General features: G+C 42.8%; 1 protein-coding gene across 11 annotated transcripts; it reads left to right on the forward strand.

Annotated features, from left to right (window-relative positions):
* The first annotated feature begins 1,679 nt into the window (after window positions 1-1,679).
* Window positions 1,680-26,599, forward strand: LOC100482057 (zinc finger protein 501). 11 transcript variants are annotated; one of them, XM_034658159.1, is made up of 5 exons: window positions 11,285-11,402; window positions 16,398-16,482; window positions 19,743-19,880; window positions 21,004-21,078; window positions 23,880-26,599. In XM_034658159.1, the coding sequence occupies exon 5, from the start codon at window positions 24,299-24,301 to the stop codon at window positions 25,112-25,114; it is 816 nt and encodes a 271-aa protein (XP_034514050.1). In that variant the 5' UTR covers window positions 11,285-11,402; window positions 16,398-16,482; window positions 19,743-19,880; window positions 21,004-21,078; window positions 23,880-24,298; the 3' UTR covers window positions 25,115-26,599. The 11 variants fall into 11 exon arrangements, with proteins under 11 accessions (XP_011220916.1, XP_034514048.1, XP_034514049.1 ...); XM_034658157.1 differs by lacking the exons at window positions 16,398-16,482; window positions 19,743-19,880; window positions 21,004-21,078; window positions 23,880-26,599 and adding exons at window positions 1,690-1,778; window positions 2,279-2,461; window positions 10,602-10,715 and having other exon boundaries at window positions 11,251-16,372; XM_034658158.1 differs by lacking the exons at window positions 16,398-16,482; window positions 19,743-19,880; window positions 21,004-21,078; window positions 23,880-26,599 and adding exons at window positions 1,690-1,778; window positions 2,373-2,461; window positions 10,602-10,715 and having other exon boundaries at window positions 11,251-16,372.
* The last annotated feature ends 256 nt before the right edge of the window (window positions 26,600-26,855 follow it).

Genomic DNA, 26,855 nt, shown 5'->3' on the forward strand with positions numbered 1-26,855 from the left:
GAAGAGCCTAGGAACAGTGCAGGCAGAAATAGATATTGGATAAGCAACTGTGAATGGTACTGGTGGTTGCATCTTGCATAGAAAAACAAGACATCTTTATGGCATATTCTTCATGTAATCTCTTTTGAAGGGTGGTTAAATATGATTTACCAGGAGTTTCTATTTCCCAAAGGGAAGTAACATTCATCTATTTAGAGTGTGTGCCTTAGGTAATCTGGAGGATGAAAGATGATCTTCCAGTGGTTTTCTCTCTCATATACAAGAAATACACATCTACTTGGAGTAGCTACTTCATCTAACTTGTTGGAACATAAACTGTTACCAGCTGTCATATCTCCTATGAATCTGGTAATGATGACTTTGAAACTCTTTCTCTTGTACTGTTGGTGTTCCTCAAAAATTTCATGATTTTTAGTGATCTATTTATGCTTAGGGATGAAACTGTAGATGGATCAGTATCAGTAGTGAGAGTGTAATTCCTCAGCTCAAGAGAGAATTCCGATCCTGGTGGTTTAGTCAGTCATTCATGAAATATCTATTGAGTGCCTACTACATGTCAGCCACTGTTCTAGATGTGGTTAGGCAGTGTGTAAGAGAGAGAAGGCCCCCACCTTCATAATGCTGATATTTTACTGGAGGAGACAGCAGATGTATAAACATGTGAGTAGACGGGAATATGCCAGCTAGATGGTCCTTTCTTCTGGATGTTCAGAGACTTGTTTTCTGGATGTAATTTATGACATTTACATTTTTCAATTTCTCAAAAATGCAAATATCTGAACTTTACTTTTGTATTTGATTAATGGATTCAACACATATTTATTGAATACCTTCTTTGCCAGACACTGCTAAACGCTGGGATATGATGGTAAGTAATAGCTCCACATACGTGCGCAGAGCTGTATAGAGATAAATTGGGTCCTTCATAGTTGCCCTTGGGTGGAATAATACGTGTATATCTCTCTAATAATGTTTGAAAGTGGACAAGTGTGTGTATTTAGGAGGCCAGCTAGAGCTGGAATTACTCATAGGGGTGATAGTGGAGTGTAAATACTAGTGAAGGTCAAGTAAAGATTGGCACTGGATCTTGAAGAACCAGTATGACCTCAATGGCCAGGGTGGCAGACAGTAGGTAGAGGGGAGGGAGAATATTCCAGAAGGGCAAATCCTGGAAAAAAGATTCAGTGTCAAGAACAGACAAGAGATTTCAGGGAACCAATGGGAATTCACTTATGATAGACTGTTAATGATAGCAGATCAAGAGATATTGACGAGTGAGGTCAGTGTGCCGGGGCCTAGAATGGGAATTTGACCATTACTCTCGCTAAATAGTGGATCATTCAAGATTCTTAGGGGCTATTTTTTAGCAGATGGAACACACTAGTGCCTTGCTGAGACACCCCATTCCGACTCCTACCCAGCACTCTCTCCAACCGTAACGACCCCATCTACAGTTTTCCTGAGGGATGACGTGGTCCCTGTGTTCCAGGCAAAGGTAGTCTTTAATGGGACCTCAGGCACTGGGCTGGGTTTGGAGGGAAACCAGACCCTCCGGATCGCCTTCCTTGAAGACCCCACCGAGACTCTCCTCCCGGTTCCTAGAGAAGCAGCGGAAGGATGCGCGAAACGAGAGACAAGAAGCCGCTGATGACGCACTACCGGCCGCGCCACTGGTTTTCCGGCCTGGGGGTTCGGGGGGGGGGTAAACCTGTGCCCTGGGCTTGCGCGCACCTGTGGGACCGTAGTCGTCACCCCGCGGGGAGCCCCCGGACCTCACGGTGAGCGGGCGGGGCCTTAGGGAGGGGAAAGGAGGGGCTCCGGGCGCCTTCGGCTGGGACGGCTGGCGGAAGGCTGCTGTACGAAGCCTGCCTCGGTGCCGTTCTCCCTCGGACTGCTGTCTGCGCGTGCGGCCCAGAACTCCCAGCGGCCTGAGCACAGGGCCCGGCACAGAGCAGGCGTCTAAGAAGATGGTGGAATGAATGTACGAATGAGGGATGACTGAGTGATGGATAGGTGGATAGATGATCAAGAGCCAGGACCCGTGTTCGGAAACGAAGTCCCGGGGCTCAGAGTTCTCGGTCTGGATACCAGCTGTTCCCCGCAATTAATCCTGCAGCTCAGAAACTTTTTCAGGGACCGTCGTACTAGGAACCGGCAGTAGTGTAGAGCGCACTAGGTGGCGAGTCTCGAATGTCTGAGTTACAATTGGATACAGAGGCTGTGTCTTGATCTCTGAAGTTGGGCTGTCTAGTAGTCCCTGCCTTCCTTTCTTTACAAGGTTCGATGGACCGCATGTATGTGATAGCACGTGTGGAAAGGTTAATGTCTTGCAACAAAATTTCACTATGCATCCATTGCCAAATATTACACAGAACTCAGGGGCAGGGCTGTTACAGAATGAGTGATGTTGGAGCCTGCCAGATGGGAAGATGCTTCCAGTCTAGTGATGGAAGATACATAGGTGAGCAGATTTTTGTGATAATTTATACTTAGTGCTCAATAGCACTGTTCGAAGCAGTTGGGCTAATTTATTTGACCCTCACAACAACGTATTATCTGTAGTTTTTAATGAGGATATTGAGGTACGGAGAGAATAGATGACTGTCTAAGGACACATTGCTACTGAGTGACCCAAGGCTGCAGAAGAGAGAGATCCAGTGTGCTGCTGCATCCGGATGAGCAGGTTACTTTTGGGCAACCGACAAGCCCAAGACGGGCTTTAGAGAGGAGTACATTTGAGTGTGATCTTATTGAAGGAATTGTGGTTTCAGATTCGTGAGAAATCTCACCCGGCTTACCCATAATCCTTTAGCTAATTATTGAGATGTAGGAGGTGGCAGGGAGGAGAAAGCTTACAAGGTAAGGGAAGAGAGCTAGCTCCCTGTTGCCCTTAACAGGGTTAAGCTATTAAAAGCTTCTTTCCTTTCTCCTTTTGCCCTTCACCATAATACCTATCTCTCCCCCAAACCTGGATTCAGACAGATCCTTTTATCATTAAAATCACTGACAATTAGATTATTCTACACTAGGCATTGGTGGAAAAACCTGTACCTTCCTCGATGGGGAATTTATAGACTAGGGGACAGTATGCTATGGCTCACAGGCCAAATTTGGTCTATCACCTATTTTTGTAAAAAAAAAGAAAGAAAGAAGAAAGAAAGAAAGAAAGAAAGAAAGAAAGAAAGAAAGAAAGAAAAAAAGTCTTAGTGAAACACAGCCAAACTCATTTGTTTAAATATTGTCTAGTTGTTTTCAAACTACAAAGGCAAAGTTGAATAGTTGTGACAGAGAGACCATCTATCCCATGAAGCCTAAATTATTTATTTTTTAGCCCATTACAGAAAAAGTTTGCAGTTTGACATGAACTGCTCACAGCTGAGATGGTCCACAGGTGGAGGAGAGGGTTGTCACCAACATGTCTTTTCTTCTCTGTAGATTTTAGCATCAAACATATTAATGCCTGACTGCTGTGGAATCCCTGCCATGGGGCAGATATCTTTATAAATGCTTTATATGAATTAACTCGTTTAGTTAAGGATTCACAGAATGTTAAAGCTGAAAGGACTCATGGATATTATCTTTCTTCCCTGCACGGATATTATCTAATTTGTTACCTTTTGCAGATAAATAGCCAGTCATGTAGGCCTATTCACATGGGCTGTGACAGAGCAATTCCCTGATTCCCATTTCAGTCCACTTTAATCTTACTCGAATGAGGGGCCAATACCATATTCATGGGATCTAGCTTTTTTTTTTTTTTTTGTTATGGTTGTTATTTTTGTTTCTGGTGAGCAAGGACTGTCATTTTTTACATGACTATTTCTCTATAAAAGTAATACGTGTTTATTGTAGTAGGGAAAGTGAAATATACAGACGAGTATAAAGGATAAAGGAAAGTAACCCATTAAATGTGTTACCATTTTGGTGGATTTCTGCTGTTCTTTGTGTGTGTTTTGTATATATCTGTGTATTAATAGTTCCTGTTTATTGAATGTTTACTTAGTGCTGGTATATGTCTGCATATTTTTTATTTTAGTGTTTTGAATTCTGTTTTAACGTACTCTATTTTCTCGTGGATATTCTTTGAAAACAAAGGGTAAGGAACTCTAAATCCTGAGAGGGAAAAGGTGTAATTCATTCATAAAAAGGACGTTTAAAGAAGCAAATCCTCCCATAAAACTACCTCTTATATTAAAGATGTGAAGGGCCCTAGTATGTACATTCATCCTGTTACCTCATGCTGCAAGGGTGAGGGTTAGTCGTGCAGCTCACCAAAATGATCTTGTTAAGGCCTGTTCTTCCAGAGTATAGCTCTCATATTAACAACCGTTACATCTACACATCAAGACGGATTGTTCCAGTTAGTCAGTGAGGTCCAGGTTTTTGAGAGCTGTTAATATGTACATGAGCCATTACTATAGCAGAGTTGAAAGGTGTGCCTTTGGGAATTTTAGATTATTAGTTTCTTTTGTGAGCTAAGGCAGGAGCCCTGAGAATTATGTGCTTCATTTCTCTGCAGATTCATTGACTATAAGGTTCTCCAGTGCCCATACACAAAAGTTTGTGAAGTTGCCAGATTCCTCTCCTCTGCCCCAGCCTCACCCCATCCCAGAGCAGGAATCATTGAGAGTCAGTCTTCCTCCGTAATCACTGAGAACCAGGCATTGTGATAGCATTGGGAGTTTTGTGAACAAGACAGAGAAGCCCCTTGACATCATGATACCTAGGAGACCAGCAGAGTGAATCTTAACCAGAATTTACATCAAATCAAGCAGGCATTTAAATAATTTTGCCAAAATCAAATTTATGTAATTTTCATTTGTCCCTTTTTTAAAAGCTTTTAATTTCAGGGGCACCTGGGTGGCTCACTCGTTATGCGTCTGCCTTTGGCTCAGGGCGTGATCCCGGCATTCTAGGATCAAGCCCCGCATCAGGTTCCTCCACTGGGAGCCTGCTTCTTCCTCTCCCACTCCCCCTGCTTGTGTTCCCTCTCTCGCTGGCTATCTCTCTGTCAAATAAATAAATAAAATCTTTAAAAAAAAAAGCTTTTAATTTTAATTCCAATATTGTTAACATACAGTGTTATGTTACAGTAACATACAGTTTGAGGTGTACGATGTAGTGATTCAACAATTCTATACATGACTCAGTGCTCATCACAAATGAACACTTTAATTCCCATCACCTATTTCACCCATCTGCCCTCCCCTGCTCCGTCTGGTAACCATCAGTTTGTTGTCTGTAGTTAAGAATCTTTTTCTTGCTTTATCTCTCTTTTTTTGCTTGTTTGTTTTGTTTCTTAAATCCCACATGTGACTGAAATCATATGGTGTTTGTCTTTCTCTGACTTATTTGACTTAACATTATACTTCTAGCTCCATCCATGTTTTGGCAAATGGCAAGATTTCATTTTTTTTTTTAAGATTTTATTTATTTATTTGACACAGAGAGAGAGACAGCCAGCAAGAGAGGGAACACAAGCAGGGGGAGTGGGAGAGGAAGAAGCAGGCTCCCAGCGGAGCAGGGAGCCCGATGTGGGGCTCGATCCCAGGACTCTGGGATCACACCCTGAGTCAAAGGCAGACGCTTAATGACTTAGCCACCCAGGCGCCCCAAGATTTTGTTCTTTTTTATGGCTGAATAATATTTCATTGTGTATATATAATTTCCACCAAGAGAAAGTACCATAATTTGCTAAGCCTCAGTGTCCAATGGTAGAAAGATTGTGTTTTCCAGCAACATTGCAGGGTATTTTTTTTTTTTACAGGTAACAAAAAAGTTCAGCTTTTTTCTTCTTTAGGAAGTTATTTTATTTATTTATTTTTTTAAAGTAGGCTCCACACCCAGCATGGAGCCCAATTTGGGGCTTGTACTCAGGACCCTGAAATCAAGATCTGAGCTGAGATCAAAAGTCAGATGTTTAACCAACTGAGCCACCCAGGTGCCCTGGAAAATTACTTCTTTAGGAGAAAGTTCTAATAGTAGACTTACTAGATCAAAGCTTATAGGAATTTTATAGCCATCCTGATGACTTTGAGAATCTTCTGAGATACATTGTAGGTGTTGTATATACTTAGTATTCTGTTCTGAGTCCCTATATTCACAAAATGATGATCCCAGTATTCCAACTGCAATTCAGCCTACAACTTTAAGACCTAATGTATATTGCCAAATTATCTCTAGAAGGATGGTGCTAGTTTACATTTCCACTGCTTGTGTATGAGAAGCTCTCTTTCCCCATACCTTTGCCAGTCTTGACTTTTAACGCTTAAAAGAAAATTTCCAATTTGATATAAAAATAGATTCTTTATTTTTTCGATGTCCATTTCTTTGATTACCACCAAGATGGGACTTTGTTTTGATATGTTTATTGGCCTTTTGTAATTTTTGCTCTGTATGTTGTGTTTCTTATTTTTTTTTATGAGTTCATCTTTTTTCCTTATTTTTAAATAAGCAGTCTTTTATCCATTAGGTCCATCTACTTCTTTTTTTTTTTTTTTTAAAGATTTTATTTATTTATTCGAGAGAGATAGAGACAGCCAGCGAGAGAGGGAACACAAGCAGGGGGAGTGGGAGAGGAAGAAGCAGGCTCATAGCAGAAGAGCCTGATGTGGGGCTCGAACCCATAACGCCGGGATCACGCCCTGAGCCGAAGGCAGACGCTTAACCGCTGTGCCACCCAGGCGCCCCGGTCCATCTACTTCTTGATGTATAAATAATAACTTTCCTAGATTGTTTGTCATTTGATTTTATTTGCATTTTAGATAGAGGGATTGTTGCTTTTCTGTGACCAGATTTATCCAGTTTTGTCCTTTGTGGTTTGTGTTTTTTTGCATATTGCTTTGAAAAGCCTATCCTAATCCTGAAGTCAATCATTTCTTAATATTTTATTTTGTGGTTTCATTTTTATATTTAACCCTTTAACCAGTTTAGATTTATTTTGGTGTACGGTGTGAAATAGGAATCTCACTAAGTGTTTTTTCCAGGTCATTAAGCAACAGTTCCAACATAATTTATAAATAATTAATTTTTTATGACTAGAAGTGCCAACTTTATCACATATTAAATTCTTTATTTCTCTCAGGGGATTAGTAATCTCTAAAATCAAAAGCCAGAGTTAAACTTCCTTTTAATACGTAAAGTTGTTGTTGAGATTTTCCTGGTCACACTCCTTTGATGTTTTTATCTGTTATTCCCAGGATGTTAATTACTCTCTTTGTGACGCCTCTTTCCTCTATTCCAGATATGTATGCCTATGTTCTGTTTGGATATTTGTTGTTGTTGTTTTAAAAGATTTTTTATTTAGGGGCGCCTGGGTGGCACAGCGGTTAAGCGTCTGCCTTCGGCTCAGGGCGTGATCCCGGCATTATGGGATCGAGCCCCACATCAGGCTCCTCTGCTATGAGCCTGCTTCTTCCTCTCCCACTCCCCCTGCTTGTGTTCCCTCTCTCGCTGGCTGTCTCTATCTCTGTTGAATAAATAAATAAAATCTTTAAAAAAAAAAAGATTTTTTATTTAGTTATTTGACAGGGAGAGAGAGAGAGCACAAACAGGCAGAGTAGCAGGTAGAGGGAGAGGGAGAAGCAGGCTCCCTGCTGAGTAAGGAGCCCAATGCGGGGCTTGATCCCAGGACCCTGGGATCATGACCCGAGCCAAAGGCAGTTGCTTAGCCAGCTAAGCTACCCAGGCACCTCCTGTTTTATATTTGAAAACTAAATGTATTTTCTTTCTCCCCAAACCAGCGTTGCCATTCTCCTTAAAGGTTGCTATCATCACTCAAGCCCCAATCTGGCAAATTATCTCTCCCTCTCCCTCACACCTCTTCCCAATATTCATCCAATCCTGTGGATTCTGTTGGTCCAGTCTCCTTACTGGACTGCTGAAGCAGCCTCTCGGGTTCTTCCAAGCTTCACCTCGCCTCCCCACCTTCCACCATTCATACACAGATTCCCTCTTTGCTATGGGCAGAAGGATGTGGTTTTTTTTTTAAACAGCAGATATACTCATGTCACTTTTCCCCCCAAACCTTTACATTTTCCTTTTGTGCCTTTCTACTCACTTGAAGGTAAATTCCTTAAAATGGTTCGTAGGGTTGTATTTGATCTGGCTTTTGCTTGCCTCAGGCTTTATATCTTATTTTTGGTGCTTAATACTTTGTCTTACTGGATCTCTTTCATTTTTCCAAAGTACTGAGCTTGTTTCCTTTTGTATATTGTTTCATATCTTTGGTATATTCTTTTCTGTCTTCACCTGTTTCTTTTTTTAAAAGATTTTATTTATTTGAGAGAGAGAGAGACAGCCAGCGAGAGAGGGAACACAAGCAGGGGGAGTGGGAGAGGAAGAAGCAGGCTCCCAGGAGAGGAGCCCGACGTGGGGCTCGATCCCAGAACGCCGGGATCACGCCCTGAGCCGAAGGCAGATGCGTAACGAGTGAGCCACCCAGGCGCCCCCTGTCTTCACCTGTTTCATTCCTATTTACCTCTTTTTCAGGGAGGCTTTCTTCCTCAGACTACATTAGGTCCCCTCCGCGCTACATTCCCTTATCCCATGTTTCCACCTCAGTAATTTCCATAATTGGACTTTACTAACTAAATTACTAACGTAATTTCCATAATTGGACTTTAATGTCTTTGTCCATCTGTAATGTAAGTTCTGGGCAGGTGGGGGCATGTCTGACTTTTTGTCCACTGTCTAACTATGATTATACTGAAACCCCACTCTATTTCATGGTTTTATGTAGGATTGTGTGGTGGGTTCTTTGTATGCTTAGAGGTGGGGGAGGGGCAGAGGGAGAGAGAGAAATATTTTTTTTTAAAGATTTAATTTATTTATTTGACAGAAAGAGACAGCGAGAGAGAGAACACAAGCAGGGGGAGTGGGAGAGGGAGAAGCAGGCTTCCCGCTGAGCAGGGAGCCTATCGGGGGGCTCGATCCCAGGACCCTGGGATCATGACCTGAGCCGAAGGCAGATGCCTAACGACTGAACCACCCAGGTGCCCAGAGAGAGAAAATCTTTTTTTTTTTTTTTTTTTAATATTTTATTTATTTATTTGACAGAGATAGAGACAGCCAGCGAGAGAGGGAACACAAGCAGGGGGAGTGGGAGAGGAAGAAGCAGGCTCCCAGCAGAGGAGCCTGATGTGGGGCTCGATCCCACAACGCCGGGATCACGCCCTGAGCCGAAGGCAGACGCTCAACCGCTGTGCCACCCAGGCGCCCCCAGAGAGAGAAAATCTTAAGCGGTCTCCACACTGGGCTTGATGTGGAGCTTGGTCTCACAACCCTGGGATCATAACCTGAGTTGAAATCAAGTCGGATGCTTAACCGACTGAGCCACCCAGGAGCCTCCCAGATAGGATCCTCCTAAACCTTTAAAACTCAACACAGAGGCACAGACTTTGATGAGAAGCCCATAGTACCGCCTTATTACGTGCTTCAGCAGACTCCTGCCTTTCTTATATGCCTTCTGAGCTCTTGATTATGGTAAAATCATCTTTCCGTCTTCCTTTTTCCTTGAAATAATGCTGCTGGTTCTACTTCTCATTCTGGGGTTATGTGGAGAGACATTTTTGGATGAACAGTTGTGATTTAACATTCCGGATACCAGAAACTCTGTACTATTTTTTGTAACTTACTTGTAAGTCGAAAATTATTTCACAAGATAAGTGTTTTTTGTTTTGTTTTATTTTTTAAGTAGGTTCCACACCCAGCGTGGTGCCCAGTGCAGGGCTTGAACTCGTGATCCTAAGATCAGGACCTGAGCTGAGATCAAAAGTCAGACATTTAACCAACTGAGCCACCCAGGCGCCCCTTTATTCCTTTTTTAAACTGCAGCCTATGCTCTTAATGTTGAGCTGTGCCTGAAGAAAAAAATTTTAGTTGATCTGACACCTAGAAGAAAGGGCAATCAGTGTATCTCTAAGTTGTACAAATAGAGTTCTCTAACTACTGTCCAGCTCCTTGGCATATGGTAGAGATGGGTGGATCAAACTTAATCCTTGTTATAAGGCCATTTCCCTAAGCAGCTTTTTTTTTTTTTTTTTAGAGATTTTATTTATTTATTTGGGAGAGAGAGTGCGTGCATGCAAAACGGAGGAGCAAAGGGAGAGGGAGAAGCAGACTCCCTGCTGAGCATGGAGCCTGATGTGGGGCTTGATCCTAGGACTCCAAGATCATGGCCTGAGCTGAAACCAAGAGTCAGATGCTTAACCAATTGAGCCATCCAAGCATCCCTCCCTATGCAACTTTTGATTATGTTAATTGACTTTTCATATAGATTGTTGTATAAAGACATGAATACTCCTATATACTTCATTGGTATCTTTACCATTACAAATAACATTTCTGATTTATCCATCCAGAGCTTGAGTGTTTGCTAGTATATCAGTCTGGCTATTACTTTTTACACAGCTGACAAATGGAATTTGTGAAGCTAGAAGGCTGGAAGCCAACCATGATTTTTACTGATGTGGTCACATTGCTATCCGAACAGATTTTGTGTGAATTATTAGATAGTATCCTTAGGCAACAGATCTTTCTCATTTTCCTGTTTGCCGGGACAATGATATCCCCTTCCCCACATTTTTTTCCCCTATGAGCAGGGCTCCCAGTTTTCCAACTCGGAAGTGTTTTCCAAGCAAAACAAAGAGAAGATTTGCAGATGTTGACTATGCAAGGAGCTGAAGAGAGAGAGCTTGGAAGAGAGGTTTGTCCAGGTGAGTGAGCAAGGGAAAACCAGTGGGAGAAACAGTGGGGCTTTGGAAATTTTATAAGAGAAACTGATTGAAGTTCAGGAAATAAAATTATCCTCTCTTTTAGGGATGTTGGGGGCAGATATGGGTGAGCATCTCCTGGGGCCAGCTTTTCCCCAGTATTCATTTTGTCTCATTTCCAGCATTTGCTTTTACATTCTCCCACTCTCCATTCTGAATACAAACCATCCATGTTTCTTCTCCTGACCTAATCTTAGCTTGCTGTTCTTTGTTATTTCCCCTTTATTTCTGTTATCTTTGGTTCTCTGGCTTCCTAAGTGTTTGTAGGTGCCAATTCCATGGGGTTCCTTATTAATGGTGAACCTTACCCTGATACAGATCTCTTCCACCACCTGTAATTAAATTACTTGCTCCACTTCATTTTATTGGCCCTTGTTTATATGCCATCATTGAGATATGTCAGAATTAGGCCCCTGTAACCTCAGGGGCTTTAACTCTGTCCTGCACAAGAGATACTCATTCTGATGTTTTCTTTCAGATTTAGTGGACAAGTCTGTTCCAGAGCAGGATGTCTCTGAAATTGATTCACCAGGGATAGTAGCATATAGATCACCAGAGGATGCAAACCAGGATTCTATATCTGAAAAAAAAAATGCATGTGAGAGCATGAAGAAAAACCCTGCCGGAGAGGTTCGTGGACCATGCCTTTTTCAAGAAGGAGGTTTTGGGGAAATAACTTTTATCCACAAGGAAGCATCTCCTGAAACAATTAGCCAAGAATATAATTTTGAGAGAAGCTTGCTCTTGACCTCCAGCTTTGTTACACATCTCAGGGTCTCTACAGAAGAGAGCCTACATCAGTGGGAGACAAGCAGCATACACACTAATGAGATTTCAGACCAAAGTAAATGCCCAACTCTCTCTACACAGAAAAAGTCTTGGGAATGTAGTGAATGTGGAAAATCTTTTACTCAGAGCTCATCCCTTACCCAACATCAGAGGACTCATACTGGAGAGAGACCCTATGCATGTGAGGAATGTGGGAAAGCCTTTAGTCGCAGTTCCTTCCTTGTTCAGCATCAAAGAATTCACACTGGAGTAAAACCATATGGATGTGAGCAGTGTGGGAAAACATTTCGATGTCGATCATTTCTTACTCAGCATCAGAGAATCCATACTGGAGAGAAACCTTATAAATGTAATGAATGTGGGAATTCCTTCCGCAATCATTCACATCTCACTGAACATCAGAGAATTCACACTGGAGAGAAACCTTACAAATGTAATAGATGTGGGAAGGCATTCAATCAGAACACACACCTCATTCATCATCAGAGGATTCACACTGGTGAGAAACCTTATTTATGCAGTGAATGTGGCTCTTCTTTTCGCAAACACTCAAATCTCACACAACATCAGAGAATTCACACTGGGGAAAAACCCCATAAATGTGATGAATGTGGGAAAACTTTCCAAACAAAGGCAAACCTCTCTCAGCATCAGAGAATTCATACTGGAGAGAAACCCTATAAATGTAAGGAGTGTGGCAAAGCCTTTTGTCAGAGCCCATCCCTTATTAAACACCAGAGAATTCATACGGGAGAAAAACCTTATAAATGTAAGGAATGTGGCAAAGCTTTTACTCAGAGTACCCCACTCACTAAGCATCAGAGAATTCATACAGGGGAGAGACCCTACAAGTGTGCTGAATGTGGTAAAGCCTTCATTCAGAGCATTTGCCTCATTCGGCATCAGAGAAGTCACACTGGAGAAAAACCCTATAAATGCAATGAATGTGGGAAGGGCTTTAATCAGAATACCTGCCTCACTCAGCATATGAGAATTCATACTGGAGAGAAGCCCTATAAATGTAAAGAATGTGGGAAAGCCTTTGCTCATAGCTCATCTCTTACTGAACATCACAGAACTCACACTGGTGAGAAGCTCTATAAGTGTAGCGAATGTGAGAAAACTTTCCGCAAGTATGCACACCTTAGTGAACATTACAGAATTCACACTGGTGAGAAGCCTTATGAATGCATTGAATGTGGAAAATTCTTCAGACATAGTTCAGTCCTTTTCAGACATCAGAAACTTCACAATGGTGAATAACCCTGGCATTCAGGTTATGGGAGTTTCTCTAGAAAGAGTGACTAGGAATCTGGCTGGGGGCAGCGGGGCAGGTAGAGTTCCTGGAGGGAAGGATGAAAGAGCACCGACTATTACACTCAGAAGAGTATTTCCACTTGTGGAGGCGGGAGCTTGGAGGATGCAGAGCCTACCCCAGCTGGGCATCTGGGAATACAGGGTAGAAAAGAAGTTCTTGCTTTTTCAGATAAATCCTTGCTGCCTGCCACTCCTCCTTCCCCTTGTGACTCTCATGCCTGAGGTGCCATTTGTTAAGTTAGTATTTGTGATTCCCTTCCTGCACTCCTGCTCCACCTTCCCCACTTGTGACCTTGTGACCTCTGTTCTCTGGCCAGTAGGCCGAGGTGCTTTTCCAAACATTCAGTGTGAAAGTGGCAGCAGTTCTGAGGTAGTGCTAAGTAGCCTCCCGGTACCTGAGGCTGCTGTGAACGTGTCATCTGTTAGAAGTGGTCTCATGAAGGGGAGATGGAAATAAGGGAAAACGAAGAATCCTTATTCATTCGTTCAACAAATAAGGGGATATGTGGCAAAAACTGGGCTGATGTCTACAGATAGCTCGTGAAGAAGGCTTTTATCAGGGTAAGGGAGATCTTTCCTGATCCTTTCAAGCTGAAAGGCATTTTGGGGCTAAAAAGGAAGTGGGAGGTCAAGAGAAACTTATCTTGAATGATGCCAGTTTGTGGGAAGGGAATCAGATCTGCTCAGAAGGCCAGGAAGAGGAAGGGCCAACCTTTGTCCCAGAGGAACACTGACTCACCCAGGAGGAAAATGGTTTGTGCTTAACTGCTGGTGCTGAGGCCCAGAGCAGGAAGCCTGTGTTTGACTGAGCAGGTCACCTACATATCCCAGCCCTGGACTAAGGTGTACACCCGTCTCCTATAATTCTGCCTGGGCCACTGGTTTGTAGGGTCCAGGGGAGAGAGATCCACCAGGATTAACTGTGTCCAAACAACTGTTAATTGACATTTAGGAAGGAAAAACTGTTAGTGAAGAGAGAGGACAGCCTTTTAGGTTGGCCGGAGTTGGGGATGCTGGACCAGTCCTTAGGAGAGCATTGGTCATTGTAGCAGGGAGGGCTAGGTTTCATGTAATTATGCCACTGGTGGCTATAAACAGATCTGTTAGATTTCAGATATTTCTATTTTTATTGGGACTATCTTATTCTTGGATATTAACCTTCCCTGCAGGTTAGGAGTATCTAGGAAACACTTTCATGGAATAAATTCAGAAAGTGTTCTAGAGAGAACTACCTCTTTTTCAAGTCCCTGAGTATTGAGATAGTAGTATGCCACTGTGATGGTATTTTATTTTAAGAGAAAGGGCATGGATTTTTCCTTTAGTTCCTTACTCCCTTTCATGTTCTTTACTGCTACCCAGAGCTTGAGCTCTGAGAAATTTGGTGAACTTGAGCTCTGAGAAATTTGGTGAGGATTGTCTTTGCCTGCTATTTGGAATAATTTCTGTGCCCTGAACCTTACATAGTTTTTAAAATAATGACTGTTAAAAAACAAAGTCAGTTGATTCTGGAATGGTTGGTTACTTAGAGCACAGGATTAATTTTTTTCCAGAACAGCTATCTTGTAAGCATCGGTTTGAGCTATTAATCACCATTGACAGGAATGTGGCAGAAACATCAGTCTTCTTCCTCTGCAGCTGTGAAGATGATATTCTCAAAACCTGCCACAGGGCAATTCATAATTGAGTAAATTAATACCTTATGGACAAAAGTAACCCTGTTAAAACTTGATGTTCATGAAAAAATTATAGTACTCAAAGGACATATTGATGTATTTGTACTTTCTTAGTAAAAATAACACTATAGAATTCATTGCTGGCACTCAGTAAATGTTCAATAAATATTTGTTGAATTAATACATTTTAGTCAAACTGTGCCCACCAGAAACTTAAGCAACTTCCTGATATGTAGGTATTTAAAGTAACATTTATACACCACTGTCTTTAGAGTTCTTGAGTTGAGATTAGAATTAGGAGAGTTTTCTTAAGGAAGAAATGGGAACTCCGAGGGTGAAAGATATCTTGAAGTTCTTGTTAGAAAGATTTTCCAAAAATCCAAAAACATTTTAATCCTCAGGCTAGGAGTCTGATACCATTTTCCCTTCCTGGGAAAACAGGAAGGAAAGGAACTTGTCATCTTGCTACTCTTCTCATCCCATAGTCTCACACTTGAAATATTTCCTCTCAGTTTTCTCTCAGTTACTGGCCAGACACGTGCCCAGTCATGCCAGCCCCAAATCTTGGAATTGCTTTTGGTCAGTCTTTTACTCAGTTGCCATATCCAGGCAACCACTGTATCCTGCTTACATCTCCTAAATCTGGAAGCCATCTCCACTGCTATTGCTTTAGTCCACCCTCTCGTTTATTTCCTAGACGACTTTCCTATTTTCCTAATCAGTCTTCCAGTTGCTTGCCCCATGAGGCCGTCTTACACATTTCTTCTGGATGGGTTTTGCAAGACACAACTGGCAGCTCTATTATCTCAGCATATCTGAGCCCCTTAGAAGGCATCTAAAGCTCCTCCACAATCAATCAATCAATCAATAAAAAAAAACACAAAAACCAGCTACTCCACTGGCCCATGCCTACATCATCACTCTCAGCTGCCTTCCCTACATTGCACACTGTTCCATAGTGCACATTCCCGTGATTCCATATCACGGTTGGACTCAACTTTGGCACCTTTTGCAGAGACTGTACCTATTGCCTCAATTGCCTGCCTGCCTTCTGCTTGGCTGGAAAGCTCCCGTGTGTCCCCTATGAATGTGCTCATGCAACATCTCCTTTGAAGCTATCTCTGACCTCATGTGCTTTTATTTCTGTATTTTGTATCTTCATTTTGTTTACGTTACATTGTAATGGCTGGTTTCCAAATCTTTCTCTTCGCACTGAACTATCAGCTCTGTCAAAGCCGGGGCGGGGGGGCGGCTGTGATATTTGTTCATCTTTGTATCCACAGTCTCTGGCAGTTCTCATGTGCTCAGTCAATATTTATTGAGCTCAACTAAAATATTGAGTCAGACATTTCTCCAGGCCTACCTGCAGGTTGTGACTTAGGTCCACCGTTGCCAGCAGAAAGGAGTGTGGAGAGCATATGAGTGTGTCCATGAAGTGTTTGCCAGGCGCAAGCATTCTGAACCTTTCCTTAAGATACAGATTGTGTGGTGGTATTGAGCACAGGGTCCCTTAGGAAAAGTAATATTTTGTAGCAAAAAACCCTGCCCTGTTGTGTTATAAATGAGCCATTTCAATCTTCCATCACAGTTTAACAAAGTACTTTCAGGGTCAACAGGAAGAGGCAAATGCCTGCAGCCGTAGAAGCACAAGTAGATGAGCTGGAATATCCCTGAAATAAGAAGAGGGAGCTGCAGAGGGATGCTGGTCTGGCAGGAGAGCTACTGAGCTCAGCAGTCCCAATGTAGAAGCACTTCCTGAGCTCATGGCTCTCTTTGGCTCCAGATGATAAAGAACTGGAATGTGTTGCCTATTCTCAGTGTGCTGAAATTTAATTTGTGATTTCAGAAGGACATGGGATGAGGCCACATCAGATCCTCAGAACAACAGTAGAGAAAACAGGTGGTTGGACTTGCCCAAGGTCACACAGCTAGTAAGTGTCATGTGAAATTTGAACTCCCATGTCCTTTCTCGCTTTTCCTTCGTATTTCTCTTTATTGGTCATACCTCTGTTCCGTGATGCCTCTTTCCTTGTGTTTAGTATAGAGTTGACCACATAGGACTCCAGTCTTGCCCTGGTTGTGAGGATGGAAGGAGATCATTTTAAGATTTTATTTATTTATTTTAAAGATTTTATTTATTTATTTGACAGAGATAGAGGCAGCCAGCGAGAGAGGGAACACAGGCAGGGAGAGTGGGAGAGGAAGAAGCAGGCTCATAGCAGAGGAGCCTGATGTGGGGCTCGATCCCACAATGCCAAGATCACGCCCTGAGCCGAAGGCAGATGCTTAACCGCTGTGCCACCCAGGCGCACCAAGATTTTATTTTTAAGTAATCACTACACTCAACATGGGGCTTGAACTCACAACCCCGAAATCAAGAGTCACATGCTCTACCAACTGAGCCAGCCAGGCGCCCTGGGAGCTCATTTTAGATCAAAAAGTTTTTTTGCCCTCAGATCTTGCAATGTGTGAGTGTGAGAAATAAATTGGTTTTGCATTTTGATTTCACCTTTCTGCCTACATAATGCAGAAGTCTAGCTTTGACCCTGGGTGGCTTCAGTTTCACTCCTCTTTAGCTACTGGCCACTGCAGGGCTAAGGTCACCTTAGTTTTGTGGGATGTTTTTGGTGTCTACTCTTCCCCCACCCATTTTCCACCTCACTGAGAGAAGCTCGCCCGAATTGTGTTAAGCCCCATTTCATGTTTCTAGTAAATTGCTCTGCCTAGGGTACCCCACTCTAGAGTTAGTTCCTATACAGCAGAGCCTGCTGATTTAGATTCTTTGAAGCTTAAAAGTTAGGGGGAAAATGATTAGGCCTAGGCTCTCTGGCCTGTGGGATGTTAGGGCTTGGGGAGGGGGAAAAACTTGCTATCTGAGTCCAAAGAAGTGCTGAGAACGTGACTCTTGGTAAAAAGCAAGGTGAGTTCAACATTATTGTTCCCTGGCACGTCACCTGACAGTTCTACAAAGGGTCATCTTTTAGCTGAACAGGGTTAATGATGGCCTTAGTCTGGGGCATTTCCCCTCCTAAAGGGACTTCATTTTGGTAAACCAGCCAGTCTGGAAGTTGAGCAGATTATTTCTCTGCTGCATCTCATTCATTTTTTCAAGTGTTTACTGAGGGCCCCTCATGGATTGTACACTAGGGAAATGGTAAGCAAACAACCCTATTTCCCAGAGCTTGCATATCAGTAAGAATGCCTGGAAGTGGATCAGGTGCCCTGCTACCCACGCCTTCGTCCCGGGAATACACGGTTAAGAGGAGCCTGTATGCTCAAGTATTCCCTGAGCGAGTCTCAGCAAGATCTGAAGTTTTGCCCCAGTGGGGATGAAGGCCTTGAGGGCTGGCAAGGTCTCCTGAAGCCAATGCAGAACAAAGAGGACTGGAGCTGGAATTTTTGGAGCATGATAGGACAAACATTTGCTGAACTTTTTTTAAGTGCCGGAAGGTCTTAGTAATTACACATATTAATCTCATTTAATCTTCATGATAAACTTCTATAATTCAGTACCATTATTTCTGTTCTATAAGTCAGGAAACAGGTACAGAGAAGTAAATAACTTGCCCACGTTTACACGTTGATAATATGGGACTTAAGCTGAAAGCAGAGCTCTTACGTTCTTAGGGCCAGGTGTTGAACAAAGAACCTAAAGCAGAGGGTGTTTGGGGTTTCTGCGAAGAGGCCAGTTTTCTGGTAGGTGAGAATAAATGTATGGAAGGTTGAAGCCAGCTTTGCGAAACCCTTGGGAAGACCTCCAAAAGGCAGTGACGTGGAAAAGTTTTTAGGAAGACAGATGTGGCCACGTTGCGGAATGAACAGTAAGAGCGCCTTGTGGTCGGCCGCTAGGTGGTCTCCAGTTCGGTTTCGGTACTCCGGGAGGGAGCGCGGTGAGGTGAGTTTGCGGGCTGTATCTGCAGCTGCGCCTCCGGCGTCGGGTTGATCCCCCAGCTCTGGGCCGGGGAGGAAGCACCGAGATGAAGCCGCTCCCGCCTTCCTAGAGAGGAGACCACACTGTTCTGACCGCGGCGCGGGCGGCTGACGTCAGCCGGCGCGGCGGGGACTGGCTCCGAGCTGCGCGGGGTCGCCCCGGCGCCCGGGTGCCGCCAGATGTAGCGGGAGGCCCTCGGGATGCGCCCTGTGTGTCGAGTCGCCGTGCTGGACTGTGACGGTTTCGTCGCGGCGCCTCCTTCGGAGCTGGGGCCGGCCCGCCGCAGTGCCTCTTCCCGGCGCGCGGGAACCTTTGGAGCAAGGGGTTGGAGCCACCTGGCCTTGAAGAGGGAAGGGAGAAGCTTGTTCGAGAGCTCTGTTCTGGGAGTCGGGAGACCTGGGTTCCATTTGTATGTACTTAAGGGAGGAAGCGAACTTCTGATTGCTTCAGTTCTCTGATTTCCAAAAGCCAATGCTATTCCTCGCTTTGCCCCTTGACAAAGTTGCGCGGGTTGAATGACTATATGTGAGAGTTACCAACTTCCTTTAAGCTTTTATTCTCTAATAGCAGCAGAATAGGTATTGTATGAACACGTAGACTCAATACTTTAACAGCAGATACTATTTATCGAAGGCATTTTTCTAAATATTTCCCATGTATTACCATGCATCATCACAACCCTATGAATTAGTTATTTTCTACTCCATATAACATTTGAAAAACGTCCTCAGAAAGGTTAGGTAACTTACCTAAGATCACTTGGTGAATAAATCTAGAACAGGGATTCAAACCCAGGGAATCTTGGCCCCAGAGCCCATGCCATACTTCAGGTTTAGTGGTGGAAGACAAAATGTAATCAGAGCATCAAAACAATGGGAAGTGCTACAGTAGAGCCACGTAAAATTCTTTGAGAATATAGGGGAGAAAGGGCCTTGCAAGTCAAGAAAAATTATCCACCTATGAGATGTATAGTGGTTCACATTTGAGCTGAATATTAAAGTTGAGTAGAAGTTTGAAAAGAAGTAGTTTGTTCAGTGTCAAATAGGGGGTGCTAGTGGATTGGGATGGATTAGACTGGTTACCAGCCTCTCCTCAGAGTTCTTAAAAGCTTTCCTCCTAGGAGGGGTCCTTAACATCTTCCAAAAGACTCCCCTTGTGCTTGGAGATTCTGCTTCACATAGATGCAGTCNCTTGGAGATTCTGCTTCACATAGATGCAGTCTTATTTTTTTTTAAAAGATTTTATTTATTTATTCGACAGAGAGACAGCCAGCGAGAGAGGGAACACAAGCAGGGGGAGTGGGAGAGGAAGAAAGCAGATGCTTAACCGCTGTGCCACCCAGACGCCCCCACATAGATGCAGTCTTATTTTCCTGAAATTCCTCTACTTCTAATTGTGGTAAGATAACTGTAGGGGAGTTTCTTTGATGTTGACTCAGCCTATTCTCAGCTGATCTCACTGTTTGACACACAGTACCTGCACAGTTAGTATTTTTCAAACAAATGAATAACCATCCTCATTCAAAAATGGACTGGACTTGAGGTTTTTGCTCTTTTCCCATGTGTTTTTATTTGTTTTTAATTTTTTTATTTTTAAAGATTTTATTTATTTATTTGACAGAGAGAGAGACAGCCAGCGAGAGAGGGAACACGAGCAGGGGGAGTGGCAGAGGAAGAAGCAGGCTCATAGCAGAGGAGCCCGATGTGGGGCTCGATCCCACAACACCGGGATCGCGCCCTGAGCCGAAGGCAGATGCCCAACCGCTGTGCCACCCAGGCGCCCCTTCCCATGTGTTTTTAGAATCAGAAGATCACAGAATGTTGGTACTAGTTTTCCACTTTCATTTCACAGATACAAAAACAAATCACAGATAAGACCGAGTGACTATCTTTAGGTTATTGAACACATTAGTGGCAGAGCCCAGACTCGAATCCAGACTTCTTGACTCAGGCCAGTGTTCGTTCTAACGCCCTCTACTGTAGCCCCAGTTTTTGACTTTTGAAGTCAATGGCTTTTCCAGTAGGTTTGGGGAGGAGGGGGCTTTGGCTCCCACTTTATCTTTTGTGGAGGAAATTTTACCCCAGGATAGTCCTTAGGAGCACCTGCCCCCTTTGCGCATTGTCAGGTCTCTTGGAAGACAACCCACTTACTGATTTTTGTCATTGGTGATAGGTTTTTTTTTTTTTCAGATTTATTTATTTGAGAGAGTGCATGTGGAGGGGCAGAGGGAGGACTGAACCTCAAGCAGACTCCACGCTGCACTTGGAGCCCAACGTGGGGCTTGATCTCACCATCCTGAGCTCACAACCTGAGCCAAAACAAGAGTCGACCATTTACCCAGCTGCACCACCCAGGTGCCCTATGGGTGATACTCTTTTAAGAAATGATGATATTCTTCATTCAGACTTAAAATAGTTATTTGGTTAGAAATTGGCTATTCCTGATGTTCCTCTGAATTCAGAATAGGAAGGAAGTAGGCTGACAATTTATTGGTGCTTTTTCTTCTCCCTCCATGCCTCAGATTCCTGCCCTTCCTCAAGAGAAGGCCCCAGGAGACAAACCAGTGTCACTTTTGTTCCTCACAGCTTATCTCTGGGTAAGTGAAATCTAACTAGAGAGCCCAGGATGGGTTGTTACGGGGGTGCTCATTCAGAAGTGGTGGCAGACTTATAGTGGGTCCCAGCAGTGACCAGTACACTTAAACCCTGCTATGGAGTAATTGGTTATAGGACAGATCAGAGAATGTACTAATTTTGTATCACATGTACTTAAACTGTAGCAAGAATAGCTACCCCCTCTGCAGTTATCTGGTAGCTGCTCACTGAACTGCTAACTATAATGCCTTAAAGGTGTTAGCAGTCAGATGTGGGAAAACCGGTAGTAAATCGCTGGATGACCCATCGCAGAGGTGACTGAAGTCTTTCCTCAGAGAATATGAATGGGCTCCTGGCTCTGTTTGGAACAAGAGCCTAAGTAATAGCAACTTCCATTACTGGGCAGCAGAAGGCAACGTGGAGCCTGGGGATCTGTTAAATTCAGTAATTATAGTACTGTATGAAAAAAAAAAGAATAGTACTGTATGAACTGGATTCTTAAGCTATGGGAACTCTATGGATAGATTGTGACTATTTATGGCCTGAAGAATTCAGTCTAGTTTAATATGTATGCATAATATACATCCGTGTGTGTCTGTGTATGTGTATATGCATTGAGAGATGCCTAGAAGAAAAGGTCATCAAAAAATTGACTGTATTTTCACTAGGTGGTAGGATTTCAAGTAATTTCCTTTGTGGACTAACTGACTGTTTTTTAGAATGAGTATGCATTCTTTGTATGGTAAAAAAAAAAAAAAGAAAACAAAAAACTTCTTGAGACAATAAAAATAAAGGAAATAAAAGTGTGGTTAGAGTTTTGGTTTTATGTTTAGCTACTTAAACCACCTGGAGTTAATTATTGTATACGGTCTATCTATACCAGAATTTTATACAGAAGTAAAAGATAGATGCATTCACAAAAAATATTCAATATATTTAACAACCAGTGCGGTACAGTACTGCCCAATCAGATCAATCTCTGACTATAAACCGTTTGTGCAGAGATACCAACTAACTCTTAGCCAGGGTATCCATATGTACCAATAAGAAATGATCTTGAAGACACATTTTTAGTGGAAAAAAAAGAGCAAATAGCACATAGAACCTACAGAACAATTTCATATATGTAAGAGAGAATCAAATGGTATATGTATAAAAATATGTAGAAAAAGGACTGAATGAATATACTCCAAACTAAATGATATTCTCTGGGAAGGAAACGAGCTTGTTTGGGTAGGGTGGGATGGTGATTAAAAATGACTGATTTATCCTATATCCTTCTATTTTATCTAAATATTATATATATATATATTTTAAAGATTTTATTTATTTATTCGACAGAGATAGAGACAGCCANAGAGATAGAGACAGCCAGCGAGAGAGGGAACACAAGCAGGGGGAGTGGGAGAGGAAGAAGCAGGCTCATAGCGGAGGAGCCTGATGTGGGGCTCGATCCCATAACGCCGGGATCACGCCCTGAGCTGAAGGCAGACGCTTAACCGCTATGCCACCCAGGCGCCCCTTTTATCTAAATATTATAAAGTGAGGATATATTCATGTGTAACTTATATTGAAAAACTAAAATAAAAAGGGCCTCAGAGAGTAGGAATGTGTGTCTGCGGCACCATCCGGGGAAGATGCTGCTGCTGTGCGGCACCCAAGTATCTGTTCTCAGATTCTGTCTGCCCTTCTTCAGAGCATCAGGGTTTCAAAGTCTGATGCCATTAAGATCATCTAAGTGTTTCTCTTTCTCTAGTTCTAAGGAGTGTCCTGATGACAAGGATTTGGTTCCCATACAGTTTTTCTGTAGAGGAGAGAATGTGTCAACCAGCTGGACATTGAGCATATACATTTTTCATTGTAGATCAGTAAAATGACTGTTTTCTACATCATTTTGTGAATTTGATTAGTATACATCAGATTCTGAAGCACTTCATTAGTGTCAAAGGTGAGGGCCAGATTCTGGACCATGATGCTATAGTCAAGTTACTGTCCAGTGGGAATCTCTTTCCCAAGGACCACACCATCCTATTTTTCCTCTAAACAAAACAATGATATTTTACTTTCTTTCAGTAAGCAGAGCTCTAGTTTTCAAACCTAAAGATCTTCCAGTTGGACATAGGGGGAGAGCTACAGTTGCTGAATGTTTTGGAGAGAGGTCCAGAGAGACACCTATCAAGGCAAGTGGATAGGAAGGATTGGTGTGATGGACCTAGTAGAAGTCACAGCCTGGATAACTTTTTTTTAAAAAATTATTTATTTTTAGAGAGAAAGAAGGAGATGGGGGAGGGGCATAGGGAGAGGGAGAGAGAGAATCTGAAGCAGACTCCCCACTGAGCATGGAGCCTGACATGGGGCTTGATCCCAGGACCCTGGGATCATGACCTGAGCCAAAACCAAGAGTCAGATACTTAACCAACTGAGCCATCCAGGTGCCCCACCTTTGAAATCTTAAAGAGAAACTCTAATTGTCACTAGACAATGATGTAAGCTTGTACTTTCTCCAGCAGCATGAGCAAGATATTGCTTACAGGCAACCTAAGGCAATAGAATTATTTTTCACCTATTTTTTGAGGAGTAGAGACTGTAGGTAGGTAATAGTTTTCCCTAACACTAATTTACCCAAGATTAGTATACTTATCCCTTTCACATTCTACTGTTTATCACTCTGGATGATCCTAAATTACCTGGATTCGTTTTTAGTATTTAAGTGTTCCAGAATCAATCACGATAGGGAATTTTATAGATTTCCCAACATGTCACCACTTAATCTCTTCTCCCTATTATCTAATATTTTCTCCAGGTCATTGCGATCTATCTCAATTATTGAGAAGAGGATATAATCAAGATTACACAATGCAGGTCCTCCGTTCTGCACAGAGGACATTTTCCTTCGTGATTTTTTTTTTTTTCCCCAGACAAGACCAAGCCTGATGCAACAGTGTTAAATGACTTGTGGCAGATGTGCAGGGTCAGAGAACCTGGTCGTCCAGGGTTTGTGTTTGGACAAGATGAAGATGCTTGCTGAAGAAGGAAGAGAAGGGGTATCCTGCAGGAACGCCCGAGGGGACAGTACATGCACACATAACACCCAAAGCTTTCCCAGGACAGTGTTACTGTAATAATCATCTTTGAGTAAGTTCCTTATAAGTGTCATGAATTTGAGAGAGTTTCCTCTAACCCTGAACCTACTGGACAAACATTCCTTGTGTTACAAGCAGCATGAGTTCTAGCCAGATTTCACTGCAAATGAACCCTCAGAGACTTAACACTCAGAAGAGACCTTCAAAGTGTAGTGAATGTGGGAAATTCTTTACTCAGAGATCATCTCTTACCCAGCATCAAAGGATTCACACAGGAGAGAAGCCCTATGTATGTAGCGAATGTGGAGCTTGTTTCCGTAAACAGTCAAATCTTACTCAGCATTTGAGGATTCACACAGGAGAGAAACCTTACAAATGTAATGAATGCGAGAAGGCCTTTCAAACAAAAGCAATCCTTGTCCAGCATCTGAGAATTCATACTGGAGAGAAACCCTATAAATGCACTGAATGTGGCAAAGCCTTTTGTCAGAGTCCATCCCTCATCAAACACCTGCGAATTCATACTGGAGAGAAGCCCTATAAATGCACTGAATGTGGCAAAGCCTTTAGTCAAAGCATTTGCCTTACCCGTCACCAGAGAAGTCACTCTGGAGATAAACCTTATAAGTGTAATGAATGTGGGAAAGCCTTTAATCAGAGCGCATGCCTCATGCAGCACCGGAGAATTCATTCAGGAGAGAAGCCTTACACATGTCCTGAATGTGGTAAAGCCTTCACTCAGAACTCCTCCCTTGTTGAACATGAGAGAACTCACACTGGAGAGAAACTTTACAAGTGTAGTGAGTGTGAAAAAACTTTCCGCAAACAAGCACACCTTAGTGAACATTACAGAATTCATACCGGAGAAAAACCTTATGAATGTGCTGAATGTGGGAAATCCTTCAGGCACAGCTCGGCGCTTGTTCGACATCAGAGGCTTCATGCTATAGAGTAAAACTTGGGATATAACCAGTGTGGATGTATATGAAAATGCCCCCCCCACACCAATTCTTAGGCATTTAAGACTCAGTCCTTGACTGGGATGAAGGTTCTGTATGTTGAGTGAAACGCAGTGTGTCCTGAAAGTTAAGAAAACAGACTCAGAACTAGAGAGTCTTGAGTTTAATGACTTCTCTGCCACTTAATGGGGTTAAGACCGGATCCTCTGCAAGCCTGTTTTCCCCATCCTCCTCAGAAGAATAATGAGGATACTCAACTAGGGTTGTCTTGCGAATAAAATGAGTTGTATGTAATAACTGCCATTAATTGGTTTTGAGTTATAGATGTTCCAAGCATATATAAGGCTACTGAAAACGAGTAAAGTTCAGCATTAGTTTTTGGTTCTCAATGTGTTTTTAAGAACTTTTTAAAAAAAGATTTTATTTATTTGACAGCATGAGAGAGCAAAGCAGGGGGAACAGCAGAGGGAGAGGGAGAAGCAGGCTCCCCGCCAAGCAGGGAGCCCAACGCAGGGCTCGATCCCAGGATCCTGGGATCATGACCTGAGCTGAAGGCAGATGCTTAACCATCTGAGCCACCCAGGCGCCCCATAAGAACTTTTTTTTTAAACATTCTTGAAATTGGGCTATGATTTCATGCTTAATCTACAGAAAGTTATTTAAACTATGTCTAGATTTAAATAAAGAGTTTATCCTTTAAGAGTTTAAGTTTAAATTTAAGAGTTTATCCTTGAGAAAAGTCAGATTAATCAGAGAAAAAAGAAATTACTGGGATTTGAGTGGACATTGTGAAGTGTACTTCTGAGTACCCTGAAGAGCTTTTTTAGATTTTGATACCTCCCACTGTTGGATCTTACTTCACTTCAAGCTCTAGATCTCTCTTTTCTATGAAAAGGGAAGCCTTGCTGACACTAACCAAATAAAAACTTGTGTTGCAGGACTTTTGTGTGTTTGTGGTGGGGGGGGGTTGGTGAGGAGGTTATATATGAGAATAAAGAGAGGTGGAAATAGAAGAGAACATAAGCATGTTGATTAGTATGTGGCTGTACTTGTTTGGAATTTGTGAAACTGGATAAAGAAAATGTCACTTAAAATAGAGTTGGGAGGCCAGAAGGGGGAGCTCACACATTCCACACCTTGCAGCCCTTTGCAGAACCAAGGGAAAGAGCCATGCCTTGCATTCCTAACAAGAAGACTACTTACTAAGCCCTAGCAGGGAGAAGGAAGATTATCTCCTTGCCTGGCAACAGCCCCGCCAATGAGACCATCACAACTCAGCCAATGAGAAGCCATTACCTTTCAAACTCCCAGTGTACTCCAATGGACATTTTGTTTGTAACAACTCCTCCCAATTCCCCCTATCCTCTGCAAAAGAGCAGTTCCCTCCTTTGTTCTCCTGACTTGCCTAGTTTTGTAGTAGCTTGTATGTCCTGAATTGCAATTGTCTACTATTCTCAAATAAACCCATTATGCTGGTAAAATAATTGACTTTTATTTTTAAGGCTGACAAATTCTAGGAGCACAATACTAAAGAAGGCCTCCTAAGGGAAGAGGAGGGCAAAAGACATTGAATTCTCAGATGTCAGAAGTGGTACTACTGACCAACAACTTTTGGTTTATTCTTCTCATATATTAAGAAGTCCAGGGGCGCCTGGGTGGCACAGTGGTTAAGCTTCTGCCTTTGGCTCAGGGCGTGATCCCGGCGTTATGGGATTGAGCCCCACATCAGGCTCCTCC

Source organism: Ailuropoda melanoleuca, chromosome 4, assembly GCF_002007445.2.
Source record: "Ailuropoda melanoleuca isolate Jingjing chromosome 4, ASM200744v2, whole genome shotgun sequence".
Classification (NCBI taxonomy): Eukaryota; Metazoa; Chordata; class Mammalia; order Carnivora; family Ursidae; genus Ailuropoda; species Ailuropoda melanoleuca.